Source organism: Vipera berus (assembly GCF_964194415.1).
Source record: "Vipera berus genome assembly, chromosome: 10".
In the NCBI taxonomy this organism is placed as follows: Eukaryota; Metazoa; Chordata; class Lepidosauria; order Squamata; family Viperidae; genus Vipera; species Vipera berus.
In genome coordinates this window covers 2,859,828-2,883,031 of record NC_138213.1, presented here as the reverse complement: position 1 = coordinate 2,883,031, position 23,204 = coordinate 2,859,828, and the positions used below count along the sequence as shown (strand labels likewise).

General features: G+C 42.7%; 2 protein-coding genes across 2 annotated transcripts; both read right to left on the bottom strand.

Annotated features, from left to right (window-relative positions):
• Positions 1 to 296: 296 nt before the first annotated feature.
• Positions 297 to 3,491, bottom strand: HSBP1 (heat shock factor binding protein 1). Its single transcript, XM_081336147.1, has 4 exons — positions 3,179 to 3,491; positions 2,612 to 2,678; positions 1,814 to 1,933; positions 297 to 1,021 (listed from the first exon to the last, which is right to left on the bottom strand). The coding sequence occupies exons 1-4, from the start codon at positions 3,221 to 3,223 to the stop codon at positions 1,011 to 1,013; spliced, it is 243 nt and encodes an 80-aa protein (XP_081192273.1). The 5' UTR covers positions 3,224 to 3,491; the 3' UTR covers positions 297 to 1,010.
• Positions 3,492 to 15,258: 11,767 nt separating this feature from the next.
• KCNG4 (potassium voltage-gated channel modifier subfamily G member 4) lies at positions 15,259 to 22,515 on the bottom strand (the record flags this gene model as incomplete). Its single annotated transcript, XM_081335632.1, has 2 exons — positions 15,259 to 16,041; positions 21,772 to 22,515. 2 exons carry the CDS (start codon positions 22,513 to 22,515, stop codon positions 15,259 to 15,261), a joined length of 1,527 nt encoding a protein of 508 aa, XP_081191758.1.
• Positions 22,516 to 23,204: the final 689 nt, after the last annotated feature.

The following is a 23,204-nucleotide window of genomic DNA, read 5'->3' as shown; positions in this document are numbered from 1 at the left end:
CGTTTACCTTTTAGCTAAAGCTATACATTTTCCTGAGGTTTAGGATTCCAGTGGGATCAACCTCAGTTGCTGGACACACTTTATCACAATTCCATCAAACTCTGGATTAAAATGCTTTCCTTCCTCCACAGCAATTTCAAAGCCATCAGAGGGAGATTTTATCTGTACACTAAAGTGCATTTTCAGCAGCGATTTCATAAAGTCGCATTTAGGGCATTAGAATAGTTTCAATATTGGATGCAGTCACTTTGCAACGACCAAGATGTAAAAGCCAATTGTCACTCCAGGGACAGAAATCTACTTGAAAGAAAATGTGCATTTTATTATAAATCCAAAGAACTGGTCTCCACAGTTAGAACTATCAAGTGTCCTGCTTAAGGGGTACCCCCTCCCCCAATAACAAAATCCTGCTTCCAGGCCACTATTAGTGACAATTTACTTTTAAATTATTAACTGTCCCAATTTTTCAATTATCAATTTCCTGAAATCAATAATACAAAACGAAGAAGTGTTACAGCTCAAGAGATCCAAAATGGGTTGTTTCCTACTTTAAACTTCTTACTAACAATCAGGTAAATGATTCAGAATACATTTTCATCCTTGTGCACAAAATAGGCTGATAGGAAAGCACAATACTTTTGACCCACTACATAAAAAGAATTACAAAAAGGTAACCAGGAAAGTTTTTACATCCAAATTCACAAAAGTCCACTTGTATAACATTAACATTGTATTTGATCCATCAAGCTACCAAATTATGTTTTAATAATTGAAATTAGTATAGAATATGTCAATTCCAAAAAGTGCATGAAACTCACAATGCACAAGAAATCAAAATAGGAACTGTTCCAAATCTAGTTATACAAGGTACAATAAGAATGCAAGTTCTACAACTGTAGAAAAATGCTTATACACACTACTTGTTGTAAAAACAGAAAAATAAAACAAAAATGGTGTCTGAAAATCAGTGTAGGCTTGTAAAAAGGTCTCTTTTCTGGGACCATCATAGATTATTGGCAGGCTGTTGAGAGAAAAGGACAATTAGTAAAGATTACCGGAAGAAACATATCCTTTTTAAAATTTCACTTAGGAATTTAACTTGCACACTCCTAAATAAAAACAAGGGTGGCATGTAACTCATCCAGGCACTTAAAAAGCACTGCTAGTACATATTGACGCTTCTAGGCCTGTTTATTTTTACCTTTTGAGCGGGCACCTCTTTACTTTTCTCTCCTCTTATAAGGAAATAAAACCAATAGGTAGCCCTTGACTTACGAGTGCAATTGAAGATTGCAAATATAGTCCTAACTTGTTACGAATGTAAAGTATGTCCTGACCAAATGTGTTTTTACAATCTTTTCTGCAAATGGTTAAGCAAACGCCACCCTTGTTAAGCGAATCCATGGGTGGGTGCTGCAAATGGTCATAAATAAGCGCCAATTGTTGAGCGCCCAAAATGCTGCCATGTGACCATGGAAGGGGGGGGCAATATTATAACTTTGAAACTGGATCATAAGTAGCTTGGGGGGGGGGAAGGTGTCTGTTGCAACTTATGGCAACTGTACTGTTACTACAGTAGTGTTCCTATCTGTACGGCATCACACGAAGGACCAGAGCCTATTTATTTATTCAATTTCTATGCCGCCCTTCTCCCCTACAAAGTGACTCTGGGCAACTTCCAAATTATAAAAGCAGATGAAAAATAATGAAAGGATTGAGGATCCCAATCCAGAAGCTGAGAGCCTCTGTCTGTGTCACCCCACCGTATTTAATCCGCAAGCCCACTGAAGAATCATTTCAGAGTCAAGCTCACATGAAGTCTTGGTAGTGGCTGCCTTGTTTTCTCCTCCTTCCAGCTCTTCCACTCCAGCCTGGGTCATGAGATCCGCAATGTTCTTCTCCAGGTCGTCGATGCGGCAACTCATGTCATCGAGTATAACTGAGTTAAGCAAAACCACCTTCTGACCTTAGATAGAGTGTCACAGCAGACATCCCCGATCCTGTGACTGCCATTTGCAACCTTCCCAGCTAGCTCTTAGCAACAGGGGAGCCAGCAGAAAGTCAAAGGTCACATGGCATTGCGCTAAAATGAGACACGCAGTGATTCGCTTAAGCACCTCACCCAGCAGTGACGTTGTAAGTCAGCGTGGTCACACGACCTCAGTCTTTTAAGGACCATGCTGCTTAGTGATGGATTTGCCATTCCCTTACTGCAGTTGTTAAGCAAGGAGCACCTACACATACACAGCAAGTTTCGTGGGTTTAGGTGCATTAAGTGGGGAAAGTGTGACATTTGCACACCAACTGATAAAGTTGTGCAAACTTTGGATAGCCCGTTTGGAATGGGGGAGCGGGGACGCTGACTCTGCATCCTCTCCTAGTGCCGGAGAGGATTTTAAAGAGAGGCAGAATTAGACAGAGGCACGGCGTGACGTTGTTCCCATGCAATTGTCACGTAGCTGTGCAGCTTTTCTTCAGTGAGGTCTCCCCACACATTGGGGGGTGTGTGTGTGTCTGGCCCAACCAAAACCATTTGGTGAAACCTTCAGGTCTTCTTTGCTTCTTCGCATCCCGAACCTCTCCTCTTTTATTTCTACGCTCAAAAGGATATTCTTGCCGATGATTTGGTCAGACATGGTCTGGAACTTGTCCTGCATTTGCTGCAGGAGGGTCTGCACCTGATTTTTTTTTTTTGGGGGGGGGGGAGGGAGGGAGAGAGAAAAAAAAAATTTAATCAAGAAGGTTGCTTCAAAGCCACCCACCCCAATTATAAAATGCCACTGGCTCCGAGTAGCTTCCCTTGAAAGTGGGAGGCCTGGCCCAAACTCTGGGGCAAAAGACCACCTTGAAGCCCCCTCCCAGGTGAAGGGAGACCTTGGAGAAAGGCAGGGGCCGCATTAACCCAGGATGGTCGTGTGAACGCAACCCCTTGGCTAAATCGAAACGCTCTTGGGAGGCCCCTCTCCGTTTCCACGGCAACCGAGGCCGCCCGCCCCGAAGCGCATCGCCTCCCTTCGTATCCAGGACGACCCCAACGGCCGCGCCCGGCTCCCTAGCAACGCGGCCACCGCCCTCTCCCGTCTCCATGGCAACCCCAGCGGTCCTCCCGCCCACCCACCCACCCAGGCTCCCCGGGGACCGGGCGGGCCGCCTCTCCGCCCCCACCGAGGTTGCTAACCACGGCGGTGAGGTCCTGCACGGTCTTGGGGTCCGTCTCCGCCATGTCACTCCGCTGCGGCTACTGCACCTCCCGGCCACCCGTCCAGGCCCGACTCCCAGGCGCTTCTGGCCTCCTCCACCAGAACGCCGGCCCAGCCGCGGCTTCTCGCCAAGTCTCGCGAGAGCGGGGCGCGAGAGCTGCATTGTGGGAAATGAAGTGCTGCCCGGTCGAGGACCCTCGCAGGCCCTTAGGTTTTCTTCATTGACCGGGGAAGTCTAACGACCTGAACTCCGGTCCCGCTGTGTCTGAGGATGATGTGAATTGTAATCCCGGCGAGGGGTTCCGCCTTGAAGCAAGCGGCGGGGGCGCTCTAGCCCCTGCATCTCTATTGCACCGGCCCAGAGACCGGAAGTGTCCTTTCAGAAGCTCGACTGGGCCGTTCAGCAAGGCTGTCACATGACTAGACAGTTGCATTCTGGGAAATGTAGTTTCAGTTTGGGCAAACTGCACGAAGAGGACCTTTGCCTCCCATCAAATTTGCAAAGGGAAGAATGTTAGACTGCAATGACCATAGTCCCCTGCCAGGAGAATTTTTGACCCTCCCAGAGTTCCAAGCAGAAAACTTGCGAACTACAGCTCCCATCAACCCGTCAACAGAAAGAGAATGGGATTATGGGAATTGTAGTCCACAGCCTTTTCCCTTCCAGACTGTAACCCAACCTTGAGTTATTTTATATTTGAAAGAGATTGCCTGGTTGAGCTAGCTAAGCAATACATTTAAATATAAAAAGGTATTCAGCTCTGTGTATCTGTGTATCTGTGTATGTATATATAAAATTAGTTTTTTATACACACGCACAGACACATGGGAATATGTATGTGTGTGTGCACGCACATGTGTGTATGTATAGATGTAGATGTAGATTTATATACATGTAAATATATACATATATGTATATATAAATATAAAATGCAGAAGAAAAATGAATAGTAATTAATATGGTTCTAGCTGCATGAAAATCAGGAGGATTAATAAGTTTGTATGGAGACAATAATGTAGTTAGTTTCTTCCAATCTAAGGGATACATTAAAGCTCAACAAATAAATTTTCAAACTTTGATGCTTGAAAGCAGTCCATGTTTATTAGGCCGGACCACACAAAGTGTAAACACATCATTCTGTTGTATATTTTGAGGCCAAACATACATGCAAAAAGAAACAATTGCAGTGGAAGAATTTGGAGAAAAGATTACTAGGAGCTGGCACATCATCCATATGTACAATTTCCAAGTATTCTCCAATGTCAAAAACCAAGAAAGATAAATGGGGACAGGAAAGGACACACACACACTACACACACACACACACACAGAGAGAGAGAGAGAGAGAGACAGAGAGAGAGAGAGAGCGAGAGCTAAGAAGAGGTTTCCTAACAGTGAGAACAATCAACCAATGGAGCGGCTTGCCTCCAAAAATTATGATTGCTCCATCACTAGAGGCTTTTAAGAGACTGGAGACCTTTTCTCTGAAAAGGGTCTCCTGACTGAGCAGGGGATTGGACTGGAAGACCTCCCAGATCCCTTCCAACTCTCGTTATTTTATGTTCTAAGATGTTTGGGGCAGACTCTCATATAAATATGAAATGGCCACGAGAACAATATCCAAAGGGATATCATTATGAATCAACAGCTCCCGGCAATCTGGACCTGGCTCTTTTGCAAATATATAACTTCAAAATGAGAAGGGGGGGAGGGGGAGCTTGGAAAAAGAGATTGGATGAAAGCCAAAAATAATTTGACTAAAGCCAAAAATAATTAATTGGCTGTGTGTAACAGACTGGGAAACAGCCGGTTTGCCCTATGGATAATGTGTTTGGAAAGCAAGCGTCTGGATTTTTGTTTTAGGCCTGCTGCGCAGGCTAAAATTAACAACCATCGAAATCCGACTTGCTTTGTCTCCATCCTCCCTTCCCCCGCCCCAGTGATGGATGGCAAGGTTAGAGGATGTCATGAAAAGTTATTGGAGCGGAGAAAGTTTTCTCATGCTTAATGACATCAAGCAGAATGTCGAACACGGCGGCAGACTAATTAAAGAGAGGCAGAGACTCGGGCCCAGGGAAGTTCTTCCAGATGATTTCGCTCGTCTGGGGCGGCAAAAAGCGGAGAGTCCTCCGAAGTTGGTCACAAGTTTCTTTTCTACCACAAGGTGCGTGATTGGGGTTGGCGTGGAACCGATCACAACACACACACACACACACACACACACAAAGATGCTGAAAGGGTCAGCTTGCAGGGGTGTTGGGAGGAGATCTGATAAACGGCTTCGGAAATGGGCATGTTTTCAAAAGTAGCACAAGGAAGCATACATTTTCAAGAAATGTATAGAAAATACAGGGTTTTATGTATCTTTTAGCCACTGGTATCACCAAACTGAGATGGGCAGCCTGTTAAATGTCTGTCGGTCTGTCTGTCTATCTACTTACTCCATCCATCTATCTATCTATCTATCTATCTATCTATCTATCTATCTATCTATCTATCTATCTATCTATCTATCTATCTATCTATCTATCTATCCTGTCTCCAATACTTACAAATGAATGCCTTCATCTAGAGTTTGGCAATTGATACTATTTCTTGCTTTCTAAAAATGGGAAGTCTGCTCCAAATTAGATTTCTTTTAAAATCAGAGGGACAGCTGAATTAATGCATTTAAAAGTGAATGTCAGTGGCTTGTTCCAAAAACTCTGGGCTGCAAAGTCAGAGAACTTTGGGATGCGTCAACATCATTCTAAAGCCCGAATCTCTGGTCTCCCTTCTCTGACAGCAATTAGTCCTGCCAAAAAGTATCTCCCCGATGTTTAATGTTTGTAATAGGATTTGGTTCTTGTGCCCCTGCTTGCAGATCTGATTCTCCGGCTTTCTTCCTGCCTCTCTGAAGGTCAGGAAAGTAAAGACCCTGAATTTTAGGTCTAATTGCTATGGGTGATGGTCTCAACTTCAGTGGGTCTAATTTCCTCCTTTTCCTACCGCTGAACATTTCAGCCATAGGATCAAAGTTACTTTTGTTGTTTGGGGATTAACGATTACAAAAGCTGTTGTGAGACAGGTCTCACTACCTTCCTGTCAGGTTTATCCTGGGCCTGAGAAAGACCTCCTTGAACATGGACGTCTCCTTCTCCAATGGTCAAGAGCAGTGAGATGATCTGGACAGTTTCTGAGACCCAATCCAGGAAAATGGTCCTGCCTTGGCATTTCTCTCATAGAAAACGTGCAACAACCTTGTAAGGAAGGCCAGGCTTTCCTTAAGCAATGAAAGCCTGTTTCAGAAAACAGAACTAAGAATGAATTGCTATCCTTAAAAGTCAGATACTTTTTTTCTGGCCCAGGGGGAAGAGTTGCTGCAGAGAGAATTCACGCTGTTCCTTCATCTGCAGGGGAGCCTGTCGCAAGACTTTTTGTGTTTCTGCACCATCTGCTAAGCAGGAATAAAACAAAGGATCCGAAGCGCTCATCAAACGCCAGGAAAACAGTCAAGCATAAATCAGGGAGGAGGGTGGGGGAGCGGATTAGCCTTAGACCCCTGTTTTGCGGGGTGGGGGGGCAGTGGTGTGGGGGGGAGGAAGGCTCTCATCAAGACTCTCCTTTCTCATCCATCAGGGTGGAGTGCAGGATTAGCAATAGAGGTTGCAGATATTGGGTTATTTTCATTGATGACTTATTGGGACTCTTTTGGTGGTATGTCCCAAAGATGCATTGTTTTGAGAAGGAAGGAAGGAAGGAAGGAAGGAAGGAAGGAAGGAAGGAAGGAAGGAAGGAAGGAAGGAAGGAAGGAAGGAAAGAAAATTAAATGAAATAAGGGGAAGGAAGGAAGGAAATTAAGTGAAATCAGAGAAGGGAGGGAGGGTGGGTGGAAGGAAGGAAGGAGAGAGAGAGAGAGAGAGAGAGAGAGAGAGAGAGAGAGAGAGAGAGAGAGAGAGAGAGAGAGAGAGAGAGAGAGAGAGAGAGGAAAGAAGGAAGTTAGTTTAGCAACATACTTCTCAAGGCTCCTGGCAAATTCATGGAAAAATCCTAGTGGCTTCATGTTCAATAGAAATCCCAAATTACAAAGGAGTTCTCTGCTTATGGCACAGAAGTCTCTTTTCTGCTTTTTCTCTCTGCCAATTTAGGGGGGATTTTTTGCTTCTCAAACCAAAGGAACCCCTAGATTACATAACTCTTTCCATGCATTTTTTTGCTGAGGATGGTGGGAAAACACCATTTTTCAGCTCTGAGACCTCCCCAAAGAAAAAGCAGGGGGGTTAGAGGTCACATGAAGGTTGGGGCATTGGTTGAGGGCATCCGCCCTACTTGCATCCTTGCTTGAGGCAATCACTAATTAGAAATGGCGAGTTGTCCATCGGTTTAAGGAGTGGTTTTCTTTCCCTTTGCTTCTCGCGATATTTTCCCATGGCAAAATTGGACGTTTTGCGGTTCGAGACTAGAGGAGACAAAAATAGTCTGAGTGGATTCGATGGGCTAAAGCTTCTCCCCATCCTGGGAACCGAAACAAGGATCAGACCAATTTAGAAAGGCTATTCAAGAAGTAATTAACAGGAAATGTTGGTTACTAGACCCCAGCTGTGCTCCACAGGACAGCAATAAAATCAGCAGAACCTTCCAGCATCGGGGTCTTGTTAGTGCTTCGCTTCACGCTGCAAATGGCAGAACTGTGAGTGTGTTTCATTAGGCACTCATCCCCCAACACGACAAAACCAAGCCTGCAGTCAATATGAAATTACAGGTAGTTCCCAACTACCATTCAAAGTCACAAGGGAAGGCATGGAACCTGCTGAATCTCGATTTGGTCTTTCAAAACTTAGGGGCATTAGAATGTCTTCAGATGAGATGAACAAGGGTTTTTTTAATGATATATCTGTATAAAAATAATTGACCAAAAGAAAAGCTTGGTTGCCTTCCAAACTCTGTTGGGCTAGGTCTACAAGGTGGGCCAAGTTAAGAAACAGAGACGGACAAGATTCCAGAAATTATAGGGTATGTAACAGAGTCTTGAAGGCCTCTGAAGACCTTCACTGCTCCCTTTTTGAGGACGAGTTCAAGTCAGAACTGTTTGGAGGCTCTGTCTCCTGCTTTTTGCTTTCCTAGGCTGAGTAATGGTGTCTCCTCGCCCACTTCCTTCTCAAGGTCAGAATTAAATTGTTCCGCATGCTGGCAACCCTCAACTCCACTTCTGGACCTCTTGCCCTACCCAAGAAGGAGGAGGAGGAGGAGAATCACCACAGCTGAGAAGAAAACACCTCCCTGCATACCAAAAGTGGAGACAGACGGACAGACGGACAAGACAGACAGAAATACATGCATATTTTTGGATCTGAAACAAGTCCCAGCTGGGAGATTTGAGGGGATTTGAGGGGATTAAAGTTTGACCATCTTTCCCGAGGCTTATGTGATTTTTTTTCAATTTCTCCTTGACCAGGATTTCAGGGGATGTTTTTTTCAGGAAAGAGGTGGTTTGTTTTGTTTTGTTTTCAGGGTTTCAAAAAGAGATTCCATGCCCACCACCGGTGGAAGACAAAGAGATGATTGGAGGACTTCAAGATTTTTCACATCCCTTCAGTTCAGCCCTCCCTCTTGGACACATCTGGCAATGAAAGAGGAGAATGTAGTGGAGGGGGTGAGTTAAAATCTGGAGGGGAAGCACATATTCATAGAAAACATTGTGCTGGGAAACTCCATGAATGGAGCATGCCACAATGTTGACTACCTGAGAAGACCCAGTTGTCCATACACTCAGATTTTGATTATCTTATTTTGAAGTCCATAAAGGTAAAAAAAAAGTCCAATTCTCCCCACCCTCCAGGTTGCTTGACACATAAACTAGGTAGAACTCCTCCTCCTCCTCTTCCTCCTCCTCCTCCTCCTCCTCCCTTTTCTTCTTCTCTTTTTCCTTTTCCTCTTCCTCCTCTTCTCCTCCTTCTCCTTCTTCCTGTTGGGAGCCCTTCTGTTCCTGGTGGTTTGTATTTGGGTGGACCTCTTTAGATTTCCAAGTCTTCCTTGCTGGATGTGGAACTTAGCAAGATGGTAGTTTCTATCTCCATCGGCTTTCCATGAGCTCCAGGTTCCCGCTTGAAGAACATCTGCCTCTGTTTACCTGAATGTTCCAGTCTAGCTTGGATCTTGACTTGTCTCCACTGAAAGCTTTTGGCAGTCAGATCCTGGTTTGAAATGCTACCTTCTCCATTGATTCCACTGAAATTGGAAACTTTCAGCGTTGTTACAAAACAGCAAGAGTCTGAAATTTCTTCTACCTTGGGCACAAAGCGAGAGGAGCAATAATTACAGTAATTCTACCCACCTGTTTTGTTTTCTTTTTAATTCCCAGGAGTGCACAATAAACTTAAGTAATCCAGCTTAGGTAACGATTGTGTCCATTGCCATTTTATAGGCCAACCCAAGAAATGCTGAATTTTCTCCAGATTCTTTGAGTCATCCGTTTCTGATCCGAAATGGTGGCTAGGTGGACAACTGAAAACCAGAATTTGTTACCCAAAGTTTGCTATCCTAAAACTATCCCAAACTTTGGAAAACTCCAGAACAAGATTGATTTGCATCTGGTTTGGTGCATTGAGTAAATCCATTTGGGTTTGTAAACTATGAATACTGGTTTAGTGAAGCTGGCTTAATGGGGGTTAGCAGATTTGAACACTTAAGACTCCCACAATGAGGGAATCGGGCTTAAAAGTTAAGAAATGATTGACTCTTTCAGGAATATGCTTTTTTAAAAAAATCCATGTTAACACATGAAGTCTTTCTGAAGTGATGCAAAAATGCAAACCAACTAACTAGGGCAGATGGCCAAGATCCCCACACTGTTCTTTTAATTAAGCCTGGTGGTGAAATTATACGAGCGGTGGTCTCTTGCTGACCCAGTAGCTGCTGATTACGACTGCCTGTACCAGACAGAATTAAATCGCATAAGTACACAATGTTCTTTTCGACATATTGCTTCATTTTGGAGTGGGGGGGAAAAGAGAAGACACCAGAAAGATGAAATCTCAGAAAAGAAGGAATAAACTAGGACTCAGCTGGCTGGAATAAACAATGCAAGAAGAAACCTCGAAGAACTTTAAATTGCTTCTGTCCAGTTTATCTTTAATCACAGAACATAGAATCATAGAATCATAGAGTTGGAAGGGAACCTAGCGGTCTCTCAACCCCTGCTGAAGGCAGGAGATGATACCATCCCAGCCACATGGTTGCCAGTCAATTTTTTTTTAAAACGAAACAAAACCCCTCCAGTGATAGAGCTTTTCAAAATTTTTGTTTTGTCTGTTTTGACTTCAGTGTGAGGTGATCCTTTGAGCCAAATTGCTTGCAATCCACATGCAAGGTGGGATTTACCAGCACTGTGGGAACTCTGATAGAGTTAGATAGATAGAACATGGAGGAAAACAGAAGCACATTGGATCAAACTTCTAATCTTCGTGTGTGCAAAATGGAGAAAAGGAAGATTGCACCAGCACATGCGTTAAAAAAAAAGTTACTTTGTGTGTGTAAGCTCACCTTTACGAACGATATTTCGATTTGGATCCTGTGCACTTCTTAGCCATAAATTTAAACTATAAGTCTATTCTTTTTTTTCTCCTTTACTGCAATATTCCGTTGCTGCCCATATCAAAATTTATCTTCAAAATTTTTCATTGCCTATTTCCAGCAAACTAGAACCAATTAATCTAAAATAGATTAATCTATCTAGATTAATAGATGAAACTTTTAATCTATTTTCTGTAGGTCTGTGGCTTCAAATAGCGCAAGTTCCAATCATGTAACCGTTTCTAGGTACTTACAAATGGTGCTAATCAAAGGCCTTCAAATACAGTATGTTGAGGATTCAGCTCATCAAACGATAACAACATTAGCTACTATGTTCTACCTAACCCAGATGGGAATGGAACAAGAATTACATCAAACATAAAAAACTGAGCTATTAAAGCAATATTTCAATGATTATAAAGGGGACACCAGCTTGGCAAAACTGTCATTTGGATGGTCTCCGTGGATTCAAATAAGAGGTGGAGGAAGAAAGGGAGACACATTTGAGAATTTAAAGACACTAAGATGGAACCCTGATTGGCACAAAAGGAAGGCGAGAGTTAGATTTAAAGATTTAGACGTGTCTTTTTGGGGGGGATTTTTAAGGACAGAACTTAAAAAATCTTTTTTGATGGAAGGGGAATCTTTTAAAAAAATATAAACTGATTTCATATTTAGGTTTTAGATTTTTTAAAGGAAAACAAAATTAAGCTTTTAGAATAAAACTTTGAATTATACTATAGAATTTAGAATCTTATAATATAAGATAGTATTTTAATAAGTGTTGAATGGTTAAGACAAAAAATCTTTTCTAACAATTGGTGATTTGTTAAGATGAAAACTAGAATTTACTGTTAAATCATAAGAATGATTTGTAACGAACAATGTAAGTTTTGTAAAGAGAATTATTCTTTACTGAAATAGGGAATTGTAGGTTACCCCAAAAGTAAGCTTTCTTCTGTATATTATAGCCCACTTTAGAGTATTCTATTGCAATTAGGTAAAACTTAAAAACAGGATTTTGATATGTATTAGTCTAATTACATTGAAAACTTTCTTAATTGATTAGGTCATACCTAGAAATGTACTAACTTGGTCACTTTGACTATGTGAAAACTAAGGGAATCAGAGAGGGAATCTTTATTGATGCAACCTGAACTATTTACAAACAACTTGTTATTTGTAACTTTTCACTACCCAATCACCATATTGCTTCACAAATACATGTATATGTAAATATTGAAAAACCAATAAAACTGGAATTTTTAAAAAATGGCGCTAATCGAAACCTGAAAAGTTTCCCAACTCCTCTCCCCATCCTTACGTTGTACGTCGTTAATGTTACACTTGAAATAATACACTGCAGTCTCTCTTGTCATCTTTTTTTTTATTATTACTTGTTTCTTACCTCTGTAAGATGGGTGCAACGTTCAAAGAGAGCAGGCTGCATTTTCAAACACGTGGCCTTCCCTCTTTCTCAGTCTCTCTCGGAGGGAGAAGGTGCTAAACCCAGTTATTTATTGTGCAAAGCTCATACAGCTACAGATCAAACAGTTGGAGGAGGATTAAAAAGCATCGGGAAAGTTTTTCCATTCGGGGCATTAGGAGATAGGAAGATGCATGATCAAGAGGCTTTTGGTGCACGGAGATGTGATACAAATAGCCAAGAAAGTATCAGCCATTCCTCTACTTTGAAGTCACAGACAGCACTAAAGGGGTCTTGAAGCTCAAAGGACTCTGCTGTTGCTGTCCTTTCTTATTTGGTCCAAACTGCGAGGGAGAGAGTATGAGAAGTTTTATATCTAAACATATTTTATTCTGTGTACTGTTTCCATCTTCCTTTAAAACATGAACAGAATCCAGAATGGTCGGAGAATCACTGTCTCCACTAGAGAATGGACAGTCAAGCTGAAACTAAGTTACTCAACTAAAATTAGCAAACTTCCTCAACCCCCCCCCCCAATACCTTACCTAGACCTACTCCACATATCAAAGGGTAAGGTCTGCAAACACAGAGATAGTTAAATTAAGTCTCCCAGCGGAATTGCAGGGTCACGAGCATACATACCTATACACACCCTTCAAGTGTCACCCTAGAAACAGCACGCTTCCCCTATATAAATCTGCCACTGTATCCCATTTCTCACAGCTACCCCTGTTTTGCTTTTAGGGATAAATGGTGTAACACATGGTGTAACAAGATGGTGGGTTTGTTGTCACTGTGAGTTGTGGTGGTGGCGGGGACACGAAGGGAGGCTCAGCCAATCTCAATGTATACATGGTTGTACTTTGACAATAAAGGTTCATTCATTCCTTCAAATATTTCTTCCTTTCTCACAGCTGCCCGGATCTCATTTTATTTATTTATTCTTGCGCAACCCCGGTTCAAGTTGGAACCCCAAGTTATTCTTCTGAGAGGAGGGAGGGAAAGACGGAGTGGAATGGGGGGGGGGGTAGCTGCAGTCCAGATTGCCATTACTTTAATCTCCCTGATGGAAATGCTGGCAGAAAATGCAGCCTTTCGCTGCCAGACATTACTATCCTATTGCCCTTCGGTTAGGTGGGAAAGGACTCATGGGCACCCAACATCTCGGCTGGCAATGGGATCCAGTGCCAGCTAGCACAACAGAGTCAAGAGCTGGGAAGCTCTCGGAGGGAGCCGGATGGTTTCTAGATTTAATTTTTATTAGATTTTTCTTTCCCCCCCCCCCTGTATTACCTTATAAGTAATTTGAGGTGGTGAACATATCTCAGTCTGCCTTCCTCTGCCTACTTTCCCCACAACAACAGTTTTGTGAGGTGGGTTGGGATGAGAAAGAGGGACTGGCTCAAAGTCACCCAGCCAGCTTTCAGGCCTAAGGTGGAACTAGAACTCAAAGTCTCCTGGTGATTAGCCCAAGGTCACCCAGTTGGCTTTATGCCTAAGGTGGGACCAGAACTCTCTGTCACCTGGTGATTGGCCCAAAGTCGCCCAATCAGTTTTCGTGCCTAAGGTAGAACTAGAACTCACCATCTCCTGGTGATTGGCCCAACGTCACTCAGCTGGCTTTCATGCCTAAAGCAGGACTAGAACTCATAGTCTCCTGGTGGTCAAAGTCACCCAGCTGGCTTTCATATCTAAGGTGGGATTAGAACTCACTGTTTCCTGGTTTCTGGACCAGCACCTTAACCACTACACAAAACTGTCTCTCATCTCATAAATGTGATATATGAGTAAATAAATAAACAAGCCAATTTCCAGACCTTCCAAAATGTTGCCCGGACGTATTTCTATTATGGCTATAGGTATGTGTATGAAGACTGAAAGAAGCCGGTTTCAACTGAAGTAGCCATAGTTTTAAAGTTTACAAAACTCTGCTGGCTCTAGAAGAGAGTTTAGAAACTTCACTGTCTTCTATAACTTGAAAATGTTCTCCAGAATTTTCAAGCAGACCTCAGATTGCCCTAAGTTTTTCTTCTTCTTTCGGTCGGCTGTGTGGGGAAAGGGAGGCATCCTATTAATTTGAAAGCTTTTGCAGAGTCTGATGACTTGAAAAAAAAAGACATTAAATTTAATTTAAAACCGATGTTTCATTTGTTCAAATTCCCCATTGTTTGATTCATTTTTTAAAATGATGCCTCTCTGGTGATTTTTATCCTGGTTGCCCTACTTTGGGGGCTTCACACTACTCAGAGCCAGGTATAGCTCCTTTGGCAGAAAAGGGTTGCACAAAAATCATTTGCTGCCTGCAGTGATAGGAAGGGGGGAAAGGAAGGGAAGGAGAAACAGGGGAAGAGAAAAGAAAAGGGGAGAAGAGAAGAGAAGAGAAGAGAAGAGAAGAGAAGAGAAGAGAAGAGAAGAGAAGAGAAGAGGAGGAGAAAAGGAGGAGAAAGAGAAGGAAAAGAGGATGGAGATGAAAAATAGAGGAGGAGAGAGGAGAGAAAGAGGAAGAGGAGAGAAGGCAAGACAAGTAGACAATATAAAAACTAAGATGATTAAGAGGGCTATTTCTTTATCTTTTGGTTTGTGCCCTGTCTAAGAGGCATCTGATATGTACTAGATTCTAAATGGGCACATCACCACATCACAAACAAATTAACCCAAGCTACTCTAAATCTAATCAAGCTTAGGAATATTTCGTGAAAGTTTAGTGCAGAGTTTTTGTTGAGAATAAAACTTCTATCATCTATCTAACCAGTCAAATGGAGACGATGGGACACCCAGTTCTACTCTCCGAAAATTCCCAGTTTACAGAAGGCTCTGAGGACCACAACGTGGTAGGCCCAAACAGCCTAGATGTTGAAGACAGCAACAGCATTTGATAGTTTCCATTCCACCCTTTGGATGGTAATCTTGTCTATTTCTGCCTGGTCTCACTCAAGCATCCGTGGTTTCACCTGAGCAAAAAGCTCTCTAAGCTGTTGGTTGGAAGGACGGGTTGAAAGAGCTGGAGATGACCTATCATCTTTGGGAAGCCCGGTGGTGGTGGTGATTTTGAAGTCCACGTTCTGTGGCAAAGGAGAGCCTTATCCTTTGAAAATGTACTTGATGGGGTACTCGCTTTCATCCGAAGCAAAGCTTTCGCTCTCATTGAAGGTATCTCTTTCGCTGATCGTGTTGGCACTTCTTATTCTCGTGAGTTGGGCATGCAACCGCTTGTGCCGTTTCCTCAGCTCCGCGTAGGAATGGGAGAAGGTATGGAAAATGGAGGTAGCTGGAAAGGCCATAATGAGAATCCCACTCAGGATGCTACTGAGAGCCACCATCTGGCCCGGGATGCTCCTTGGGACCATGTCCCCATACCCCACTGTAGTCATGGAGATGATAGCCCACCAATAGGAGGCCGGGATGCTGGTAAACTCCAAGACCTTGCCTGATTCGTTCTCTGCAAGGTAGACCAGGGGAGAATACAGCGTGATGGCCACACACAGAAAGAGGATGAGGAGGCCAAATTCACGAGCGCACCTCTGCACGGTGAGACCTAAGGTTTGCAAGCCCAAAGAATGCCTCGCCAGGCGCATGACATACAGTATCCTCAGCGCCCTTAAGACCCGTAGCACCAAACCCACCTTCTCAAGATAGGAACTCCCGCTGGGACGGTGGTCGTTCTCCGACACTTCATCATCCAGCATGATGAGGGAGACATAGTAAGGAGAGATGGCCAGGAAGTCGATAACATTCAAGGGCCCTTTGAAAAACTGACATTTGCTCTTTGCTTGAATAAATCGAAGGCAAAACTCCAGGGAGAACCAGGCTACGCAGATGGTCTCTATGATGAAGATGTAGTAGCATTTTTGGGAACATTCACCCTGGATGCAGAAAAGGAGCAGGGAAGAAGCCAAAATAATGTTAGTATCCTGCAGTTTTATTGTATACCAGTTTAATGGGGGGGGGGGAAGACTAGGAGTAACATGACAGCAGTCTTCCAGTATTTGAGGGGCTGCCACAGAGAAAAGTGGGTGAACCTGTCCTCCAAAGCACCTGAAGGCAGGACAAGAAGGAACAGGTGGAAGCCTATCAAAGAAAGATCTAACCTAGAAAGAAGGAGAAATTTCCCAAGAGTTAGGATAATTGTCATTGGAACGACTTGCCTCCTGAAGTTGTGGGTGCTCCAACACTGGAGGTTTTCAAGAAGAGACTGGACAGCCATTTGTCTGAAATGGCATAGGGTTTCCTGCCTGAGCAGGGGGTTGGACTAGAAGATCTCTACGGTCCCTTCCAATTGTTATAGACACCCCAAACTCTTATCTTCCTATGAAAATAACTTCTATCAATCTCGGTCTCTATCTATCTATATCTGTCAGGGGTGAAAGATCAGGTCTATAGGTGAAGATTCAGTTAAACTGATCTATTGCGAATCTTCTCAACTCATGGTTGGCACCTGGTTAGAATTAGATCAGGGTTAATGGCACTCAAGAGGGGTTGGACTAAGTTTGCTGGTGGCTATCTAGGGATTCTAAGGCTAATCCCTCTTTTCGCTCCACCCCCAGAATGGTTTTGCCATTCTTTCTCCTGCAACATCTCTCTATATCTGTCTGTGCAGTGGTGGGATTCAGCCGGTTCGTACCACTTCGGCAGAACCGGTAGCTAATCGTTGGTTGCCCAGGCCCAGAATGGACTTCCAGAAGCAGCATTCACACAGAGAACTGGTTGTTCACATATTTGAATCCCACCACTGTATCTATGTATCCAGGCTAAAATGCATAACTCATTGAACCTTCTTAAAGAACTCAAAGACATTCTAACAGCAGCGAAAATATGAGCCTATCTTAAAACAAGAACCATTGTACCAGTGGCAAGGTTTTTTTAGGGATGTGCTATGCCCAACGAACTATCTGGTTCAACAGAAGCAGAATTGGCAGTTTTGATCCATGTATTTATTTGTATGGTCCCTGAAGCATCCTGAGCATTTTAGAACATGAGGCCAGTTCTGCAAAAGCAAATCAAGAGCCTTTCCAGCTTGAGATCCGACAGCATCCAAGGGAGACTAACAACGGAGCAGAAAGCCATCTGTTGTTGATATTGGGGATTCCTGGGAAACATCCCCCTTGCTCCTCACTAAATGTCACATCCCAGAATTCCCTGGAGAACAACCCCATGTGGGTGATCTTATCTCATGGTCTAGCCTCCTGCCAACCAGATGCTATATTTGGAACTTTATAAAGCTCTTTTTTTCTTGTGAAAACAACATCCATCCATCTATCTATCTATCTATCTATCTATCTATCTATCTATCTCAATCTATCCATCCATCTAGTCTAGAGTATCTATCTGTCAGCCTCTCTACTGTATATCCATCCCTATGAAAATTATGACGCCAAAGCAAAATGATGCTCTTCCCTACAAGCTCTGTAAATTTAATGTAAAGAATTAATTAACATTCATTCCATTCATGGCACACACAAAAAATGAAATGGATAAAGCTGTACAAATTATCTAGTGCTGCTCAAGTGACAAGCGTCAACATTCATAAGAAGTAAAACCCTGCAATGCAGGGGTGATGGTTGCATTATAATTTTTATTGCAAGGATGTAGATTGGGCATTGCTGGCATTTTTTTCTAATTGTGTACTTTTAGAAAATGTATTCCTTGGAAGAAGATCTGCTAGCTGAATGTTCTAGAAGGACCACTTGGTCATAAATATTTACTCTCCCCAGACTGACACCTTCCAGAATGGATGAAACTGGTGTATTCAGAATAAATTGTGTATGACGGGGTTTCTAACACATCTGGAAAAGATTTTTTTTCAAAGAAATATGACAGATAAGGAGATGAATGAGTCAACATTGTTTGTGTGTGTTCCTCTTATTCTCAGCAGAGAAATTTCCCACCCTATAAGGCATGCTAGTAAGAAACTCTTGACCTCAAAGCATATTTTATTCATGCAAAGTCGGTAATTCTCCCACTCTGATTTCAAAACTGAACTTTGCACTTGCACTGAATCCTTGTTGTTACTCCCATCTCTTTGCATAAATATATAAGGAGACCCAAATACAGCACATTAAGTCCAGTATCAAGTGCCATCCAATTGTCTTCAATGGTAATCTGACTCCTTCCAACCTGTAATCTTTGAGCATCGTGTGTGGTGCAGATTAGAATTCTTTCCCTGAAACTGGCATATCCAGGGAAAATCCTTTTCCGATGTGAGGTCTGCCCAATTGTAAGAAAGGAGCAATTTCATTCTGACCACCATGCTGAGAGAACATAGCTCCCACTTCTATATTTGTAGGAAGTTCTGAGAAAGCATACCATCATGAAACTATGGGTTTGGTACAGAATGGAGAGTCTATTTTACCTACATTCAACCTGTAAAAGAGATATTGAAACACTGATAAAAGAGTTGCCTGTTTGGATCCCAAAATGAAACGTGAGATTTCAAGTTAAACTCTACCCCCCAAAATGTAGTTTTCTTGCCAACTATACAGAAATTGTTTGTCACTTGCTTTCTTCCAGACTTTCTGGTCTATGTGGAACCCAACCAAATTTTGGCAGTCTTCCATCCAAGAGTTAACCAGGTTGGCCCCCTCCTTAGTGCTTTCAAGATCAATCAAGGGATCTGGCTATAGGTGACTTTGGATAGATAAATGCAGTTATAGATGTCAGCAATAAAAACGGAATACCAAATAACAGAGTTGGAAGAACTTTGGAGGTCTTTTAATCCAATCCTATACTCAAGCAGGAGATCCTATGCTATTCTGGACAAATGGTTGTCCACTCTCTTCTTGAAAACCTCCGGTGATGGAGCACCCACAACTTCTGGAGACAAGCCGTCCCACTGATTAATTATTCTCACTTTCAGGAAATTTCTCCTTAATTCTAGGTTGGAGATCTCTTTGATAAGCTTCCATCCATTACTTCTTGTCCCATCGTCAGATGTTTTGGAGACTAGATCCTCCTCTTCATTGTGACGGCCCCTCAAACATTGGAAGAATGCTAGTATTTCTAAGTATGATGGTTTTAGCCCCAAGAGTGGATGAGTGGGAATCAATTTTGAGTTCAAATCTTCTGACTGTCTAACTAGAGAATAATTTAAAAAAAAACCTGGATGGATTAACCATGTGTTGAAGGTTGATATCCCCCTTCCTTAAAATTGCTAGAGATTTTTACCTCAATAAATAAATGATGGGGCATTTGACATCAACATTCTTCTACCACTTTACCATCTGAAACGGCTGAAGCTTCTTGCAGATGCATTCCTATTACAAGGGCCTCTGAGTCACATTTTTCTGCATTGCTGGTTATATTTGAATAATTAATCCAAGCTAAATCAAGCCATGCAAGGTGAGAACTGGGCAAATTAAAAAAAAACCTATTAGTAAGAAGCTACACTATGTAGCAGCACCAAATGTAAGCCTAACGTTCTCCCTCTTCCTTGAGCGATAAATCCATAAGCCCCAGTAAGAACAGTTTGTTATGGATCACTGGGAAGGTTTAATTTAGTAATGCTATTTAACAGTAAAGGTTACACAACTACCTCACCCCCCACTCCCAAAGCATTAGGACATTTTAAAAAGGGAGTTTCACCTAAGAAGAAAATATCTTTTAAGCTCATTTCTGTGGCACGGAGGGGGGAGAAAAAAAAGAGAGATTAGGATGCAACCGTTTTGATGGGATGTGACCGGCAATGTGACAGGATCGCTAGCATGCTGGATGTTGTAAAGACAGACTGGGATTAAATGCACAGTCAGCCATTTTTCATCGCCATTGTCAAAAGTTACTGCTGCTGATTTCTGCAAATCAGCTCCTTGTTAAACACACACACACACACACACACACACACACACACACACACACACACATACACAGGGTTATTTCTGGTTGGATTTTTGTACTAGTAGTGCTTGTTGTTGTTGTTGTTTCAGGTCAGCTGGCAATTTTAAAGAAAGGATAACCTATTTCTCCATCCTTCTTTCCCTACGAAAATCTCCACTCCTTGCCACCCGTTGCCTTCAGAGAAAACGAAGAGAATGGAAGCAGATAAAGAAGAAGCATCTTCCAGATACATGATTGTGCCTCCATTGTCAGCTTCACCCACTCTCCCTTTCATCCTTTCTGTTTCTCTCAAGGCCCCAGGCGGTGGGGATTTCAATCCATAATGCATGCCTTGGATTGAAGCTTCCAGAAAAGCTATGTACAAACAGTTGCGTTGACATGGTTGCCTTTAGCATCCCTTTGCAACTTGATCGTTCAGCTCAAAACCTCGTGGCTTTTTCGATGTCACGCCCTCCATGGTGGGCAAAAATATGTAGATAACAGTCGGATAATGCAAAGGAAGGAATATATATATATATATATATATATATATATATATATATATATATATATATATATATATATATATATATATATATATATATATATATATATACACACACACACACTCTTTAATAACACCTGCAGCAAGGTGCACTTTCGTGGCCACGGATTCTGCCCTCCAACCCCCAAGTCTAAATCTAGGTTGTAGACATCTTTATTCGGAAATAAGCATTGCTAGATGAAGTCTACCAAGTTCTCCATCTTAGATGAAGATGTTCCACGTAGGATGCCCAATGACTAACTAGTAGCGTAAATCAAATTGAAACTTAATTATGGCCAATGAACACCAATTAAAGAATAGCATATTGCCACGTCTCTCAAATTAACCCCACTTTTAACCCTCAACAAAGGAGGTCCTCAATCTATCTCCACTTAAAACAGATTGGGCAGTGACTTTTTGGTCATTTAGGCAATATTGAAATTTGTAGTCTTACCCCATTTGTAGGACACTAGATCAGGGAAGTTTGCCATGGAGGTCCCAAGTTGGTTGAACTTTGCCAAAGCTGTCTGTCTCTCTTCTAGATCATGGTCCTCATCATCTTTTGAGCATTCTGGGCAGTTGGAGTTTGGTCAGAGATCTTTGTATTCACAGGATGTTGCCTTCAGCAAAGCTGGATCTAGCTCAGAGTTGTCTGAGGCTGTGTTTACAAGGCCCATTTACCCACCAAACTGCTATTAAATGGGCAGGAGATATTAGAAGTTACTGTGCAGTGTTTGTGATGGCTGGTAGGTTGGGAATGACTGGTTTAGCCTTAATGAAGGCAACTTTCAAGTTCTTTTTCTACTGAAGGAGACAGCATGGAAAGAAAGTAACAACCGAGTGACTTTTTGGGCAGTAGGGTGGGGCATGATTTAAATGTAAAAAGCATTTACCTACCATGCTTCAAAGCTGCTATTTATCCTACACCTTTCCATGAGATGATATATAGAAATTCATGGAAATATATGAATATATATAGAAAGAAATGAGGTTTCACTACCCAGCACTGGACAGCTTCATGTCAAAGTAACACAAAAGCCAACTTGCTCGACCTAACATCATCCAGATTTGTGGTATGACCCTGACCTTTGACTTACGCTGAGCAGGAATAGGTCCACAGATACAGGGAACACTGCTGTCAAGAGAAAGCTATGGAATATCTGCTCTAAATTTAATAATTATCTATTGACCATTGACCATTCATCCTTGATTTATTGTGCAAGTAGAACAAGGACATCCTTACCCTATCTTCTTCTTCTCTCAAGTCTGGCATAGTGCTGATACAAAGGCTTATTGCTGTGGTCGCCACAAAGAGGACGGAGAGACAAGCAAATATTTTCCCAGGGAGACCCGACTGTGGGTTTTCCACCATGTCCCTCAAGTTGTTCATGAAACGACCAAATTTGGTCTCCTCCTTCTGGGCACAAGCCACCAGCTTGGCCCTCTGCAGTTCTTCTTCTTTGTGCTCCTCTGATAGTTCCTCCACCTTTTGAAGGAGCTTCTGGAAACAGCAGTTCTCTAACTTCGACTCTGCAATCCCCCAATATTTTAACTCCTCTCGGAAGGATAAGACACACATGTTACGAAGGAGCATCAGTTTCCCCGCTGCAAGGAAGCTGACGATCATCCCAAAAGCACTGGGGTTCCGGTCAAAGAAGAATTCATGGGTGTCTTCATCATAGTCATCACAGATCTGGGTGATTTCCTCATAGCTGTTGCACGATTTCAGTTTGCTCAGCCTGGAAGAAGGGAACTCATCCAACGTGCTCCAAGGGAGGAGATATTTGCTGCCCCCAACATTGATCATGACCTCTTTCTTGACATCAAAGGCTTGGAAGGGATCCGAGCAGTAAATTCTCCGGACCTTCTTGTAGTGGATCCCTTTGGTGGGCGGAGTCTTGACCCCTGAGATGGGAAGCAGATGGCTCAAAGATTTGCTGGAAGCAGAACCGTAGTCGTGTTCTTTGCTCCCAGCGAGAATAGGCATCTCTGAGAATTATCATGGAGGACTTGAAGCAGCATCTGAACAATGCTAACCAAGGGAAGGGGGGAGGAGGAAAAGGAGGTTAACCCAGACAGAACCATGAGATGAAGAATAAAAATATATCAGGCCTCAAAACCAATTTTCTTCCTTTCAACTTTGCTTTCGAGAACATCCAAGTCATTTCAGTGCAGAAGATGCTGCCTGCTGATCTGTGGCACGGCAAGTACTGACTGCCCATAGATTTGCAGTTTCAGGCAAAAATAAAAATAAAATCCATGCTATGTGGAAGTTCTGGGACTGGACTCAGAGACCTCCTGTGTAAAGCAGTTAAGTAGTTTTTAAAACATAAAGACCACCTCGAGGAAATCACCTGTAGGACTCATTGCTCGCCGGGTCCCATGAAGGAATAGTTCCAGGGTGAGCACAATAACTCAATTAAAAACAAGCAATAAAAGTGCCCTGCAGCATTAGACCAATAGTCCATCTGGCCCACTTCAAAAGAAGTTCATCCACCATATATGAAGGAATTGATTTTCCTCCACGCCTAGCCCCCGTCACCTAATATTCAGAGCCAGATTGTCCTTGGCATGGGAGATGCTTTAACCAACGGTGGACCAAACCATCCTGAATTCTATCTAATTCTTCTTAAGCTATCTGAATTAAGAGCTTCTCACTGCCCAGATCCTCTGAAT

Coding starts and splice junctions, on each gene's coding strand:
- HSBP1 (XM_081336147.1), bottom strand. CDS start 3,223: ATGGCGGAGACGGACCCCAAGACCGTGCAGGACCTCACCGCCGTG. Junction 2,679..3,178: donor TGCAGGACCTCACCGCCGTG/GTTAGCAACCTC, acceptor AAAAAAAATCAG/GTGCAGACCCTCCTGCAGCA. Junction 1,934..2,611: donor TGACCAAATCATCGGCAAGA/ATATCCTTTTGA, acceptor ACTCAGTTATAC/TCGATGACATGAGTTGCCGC.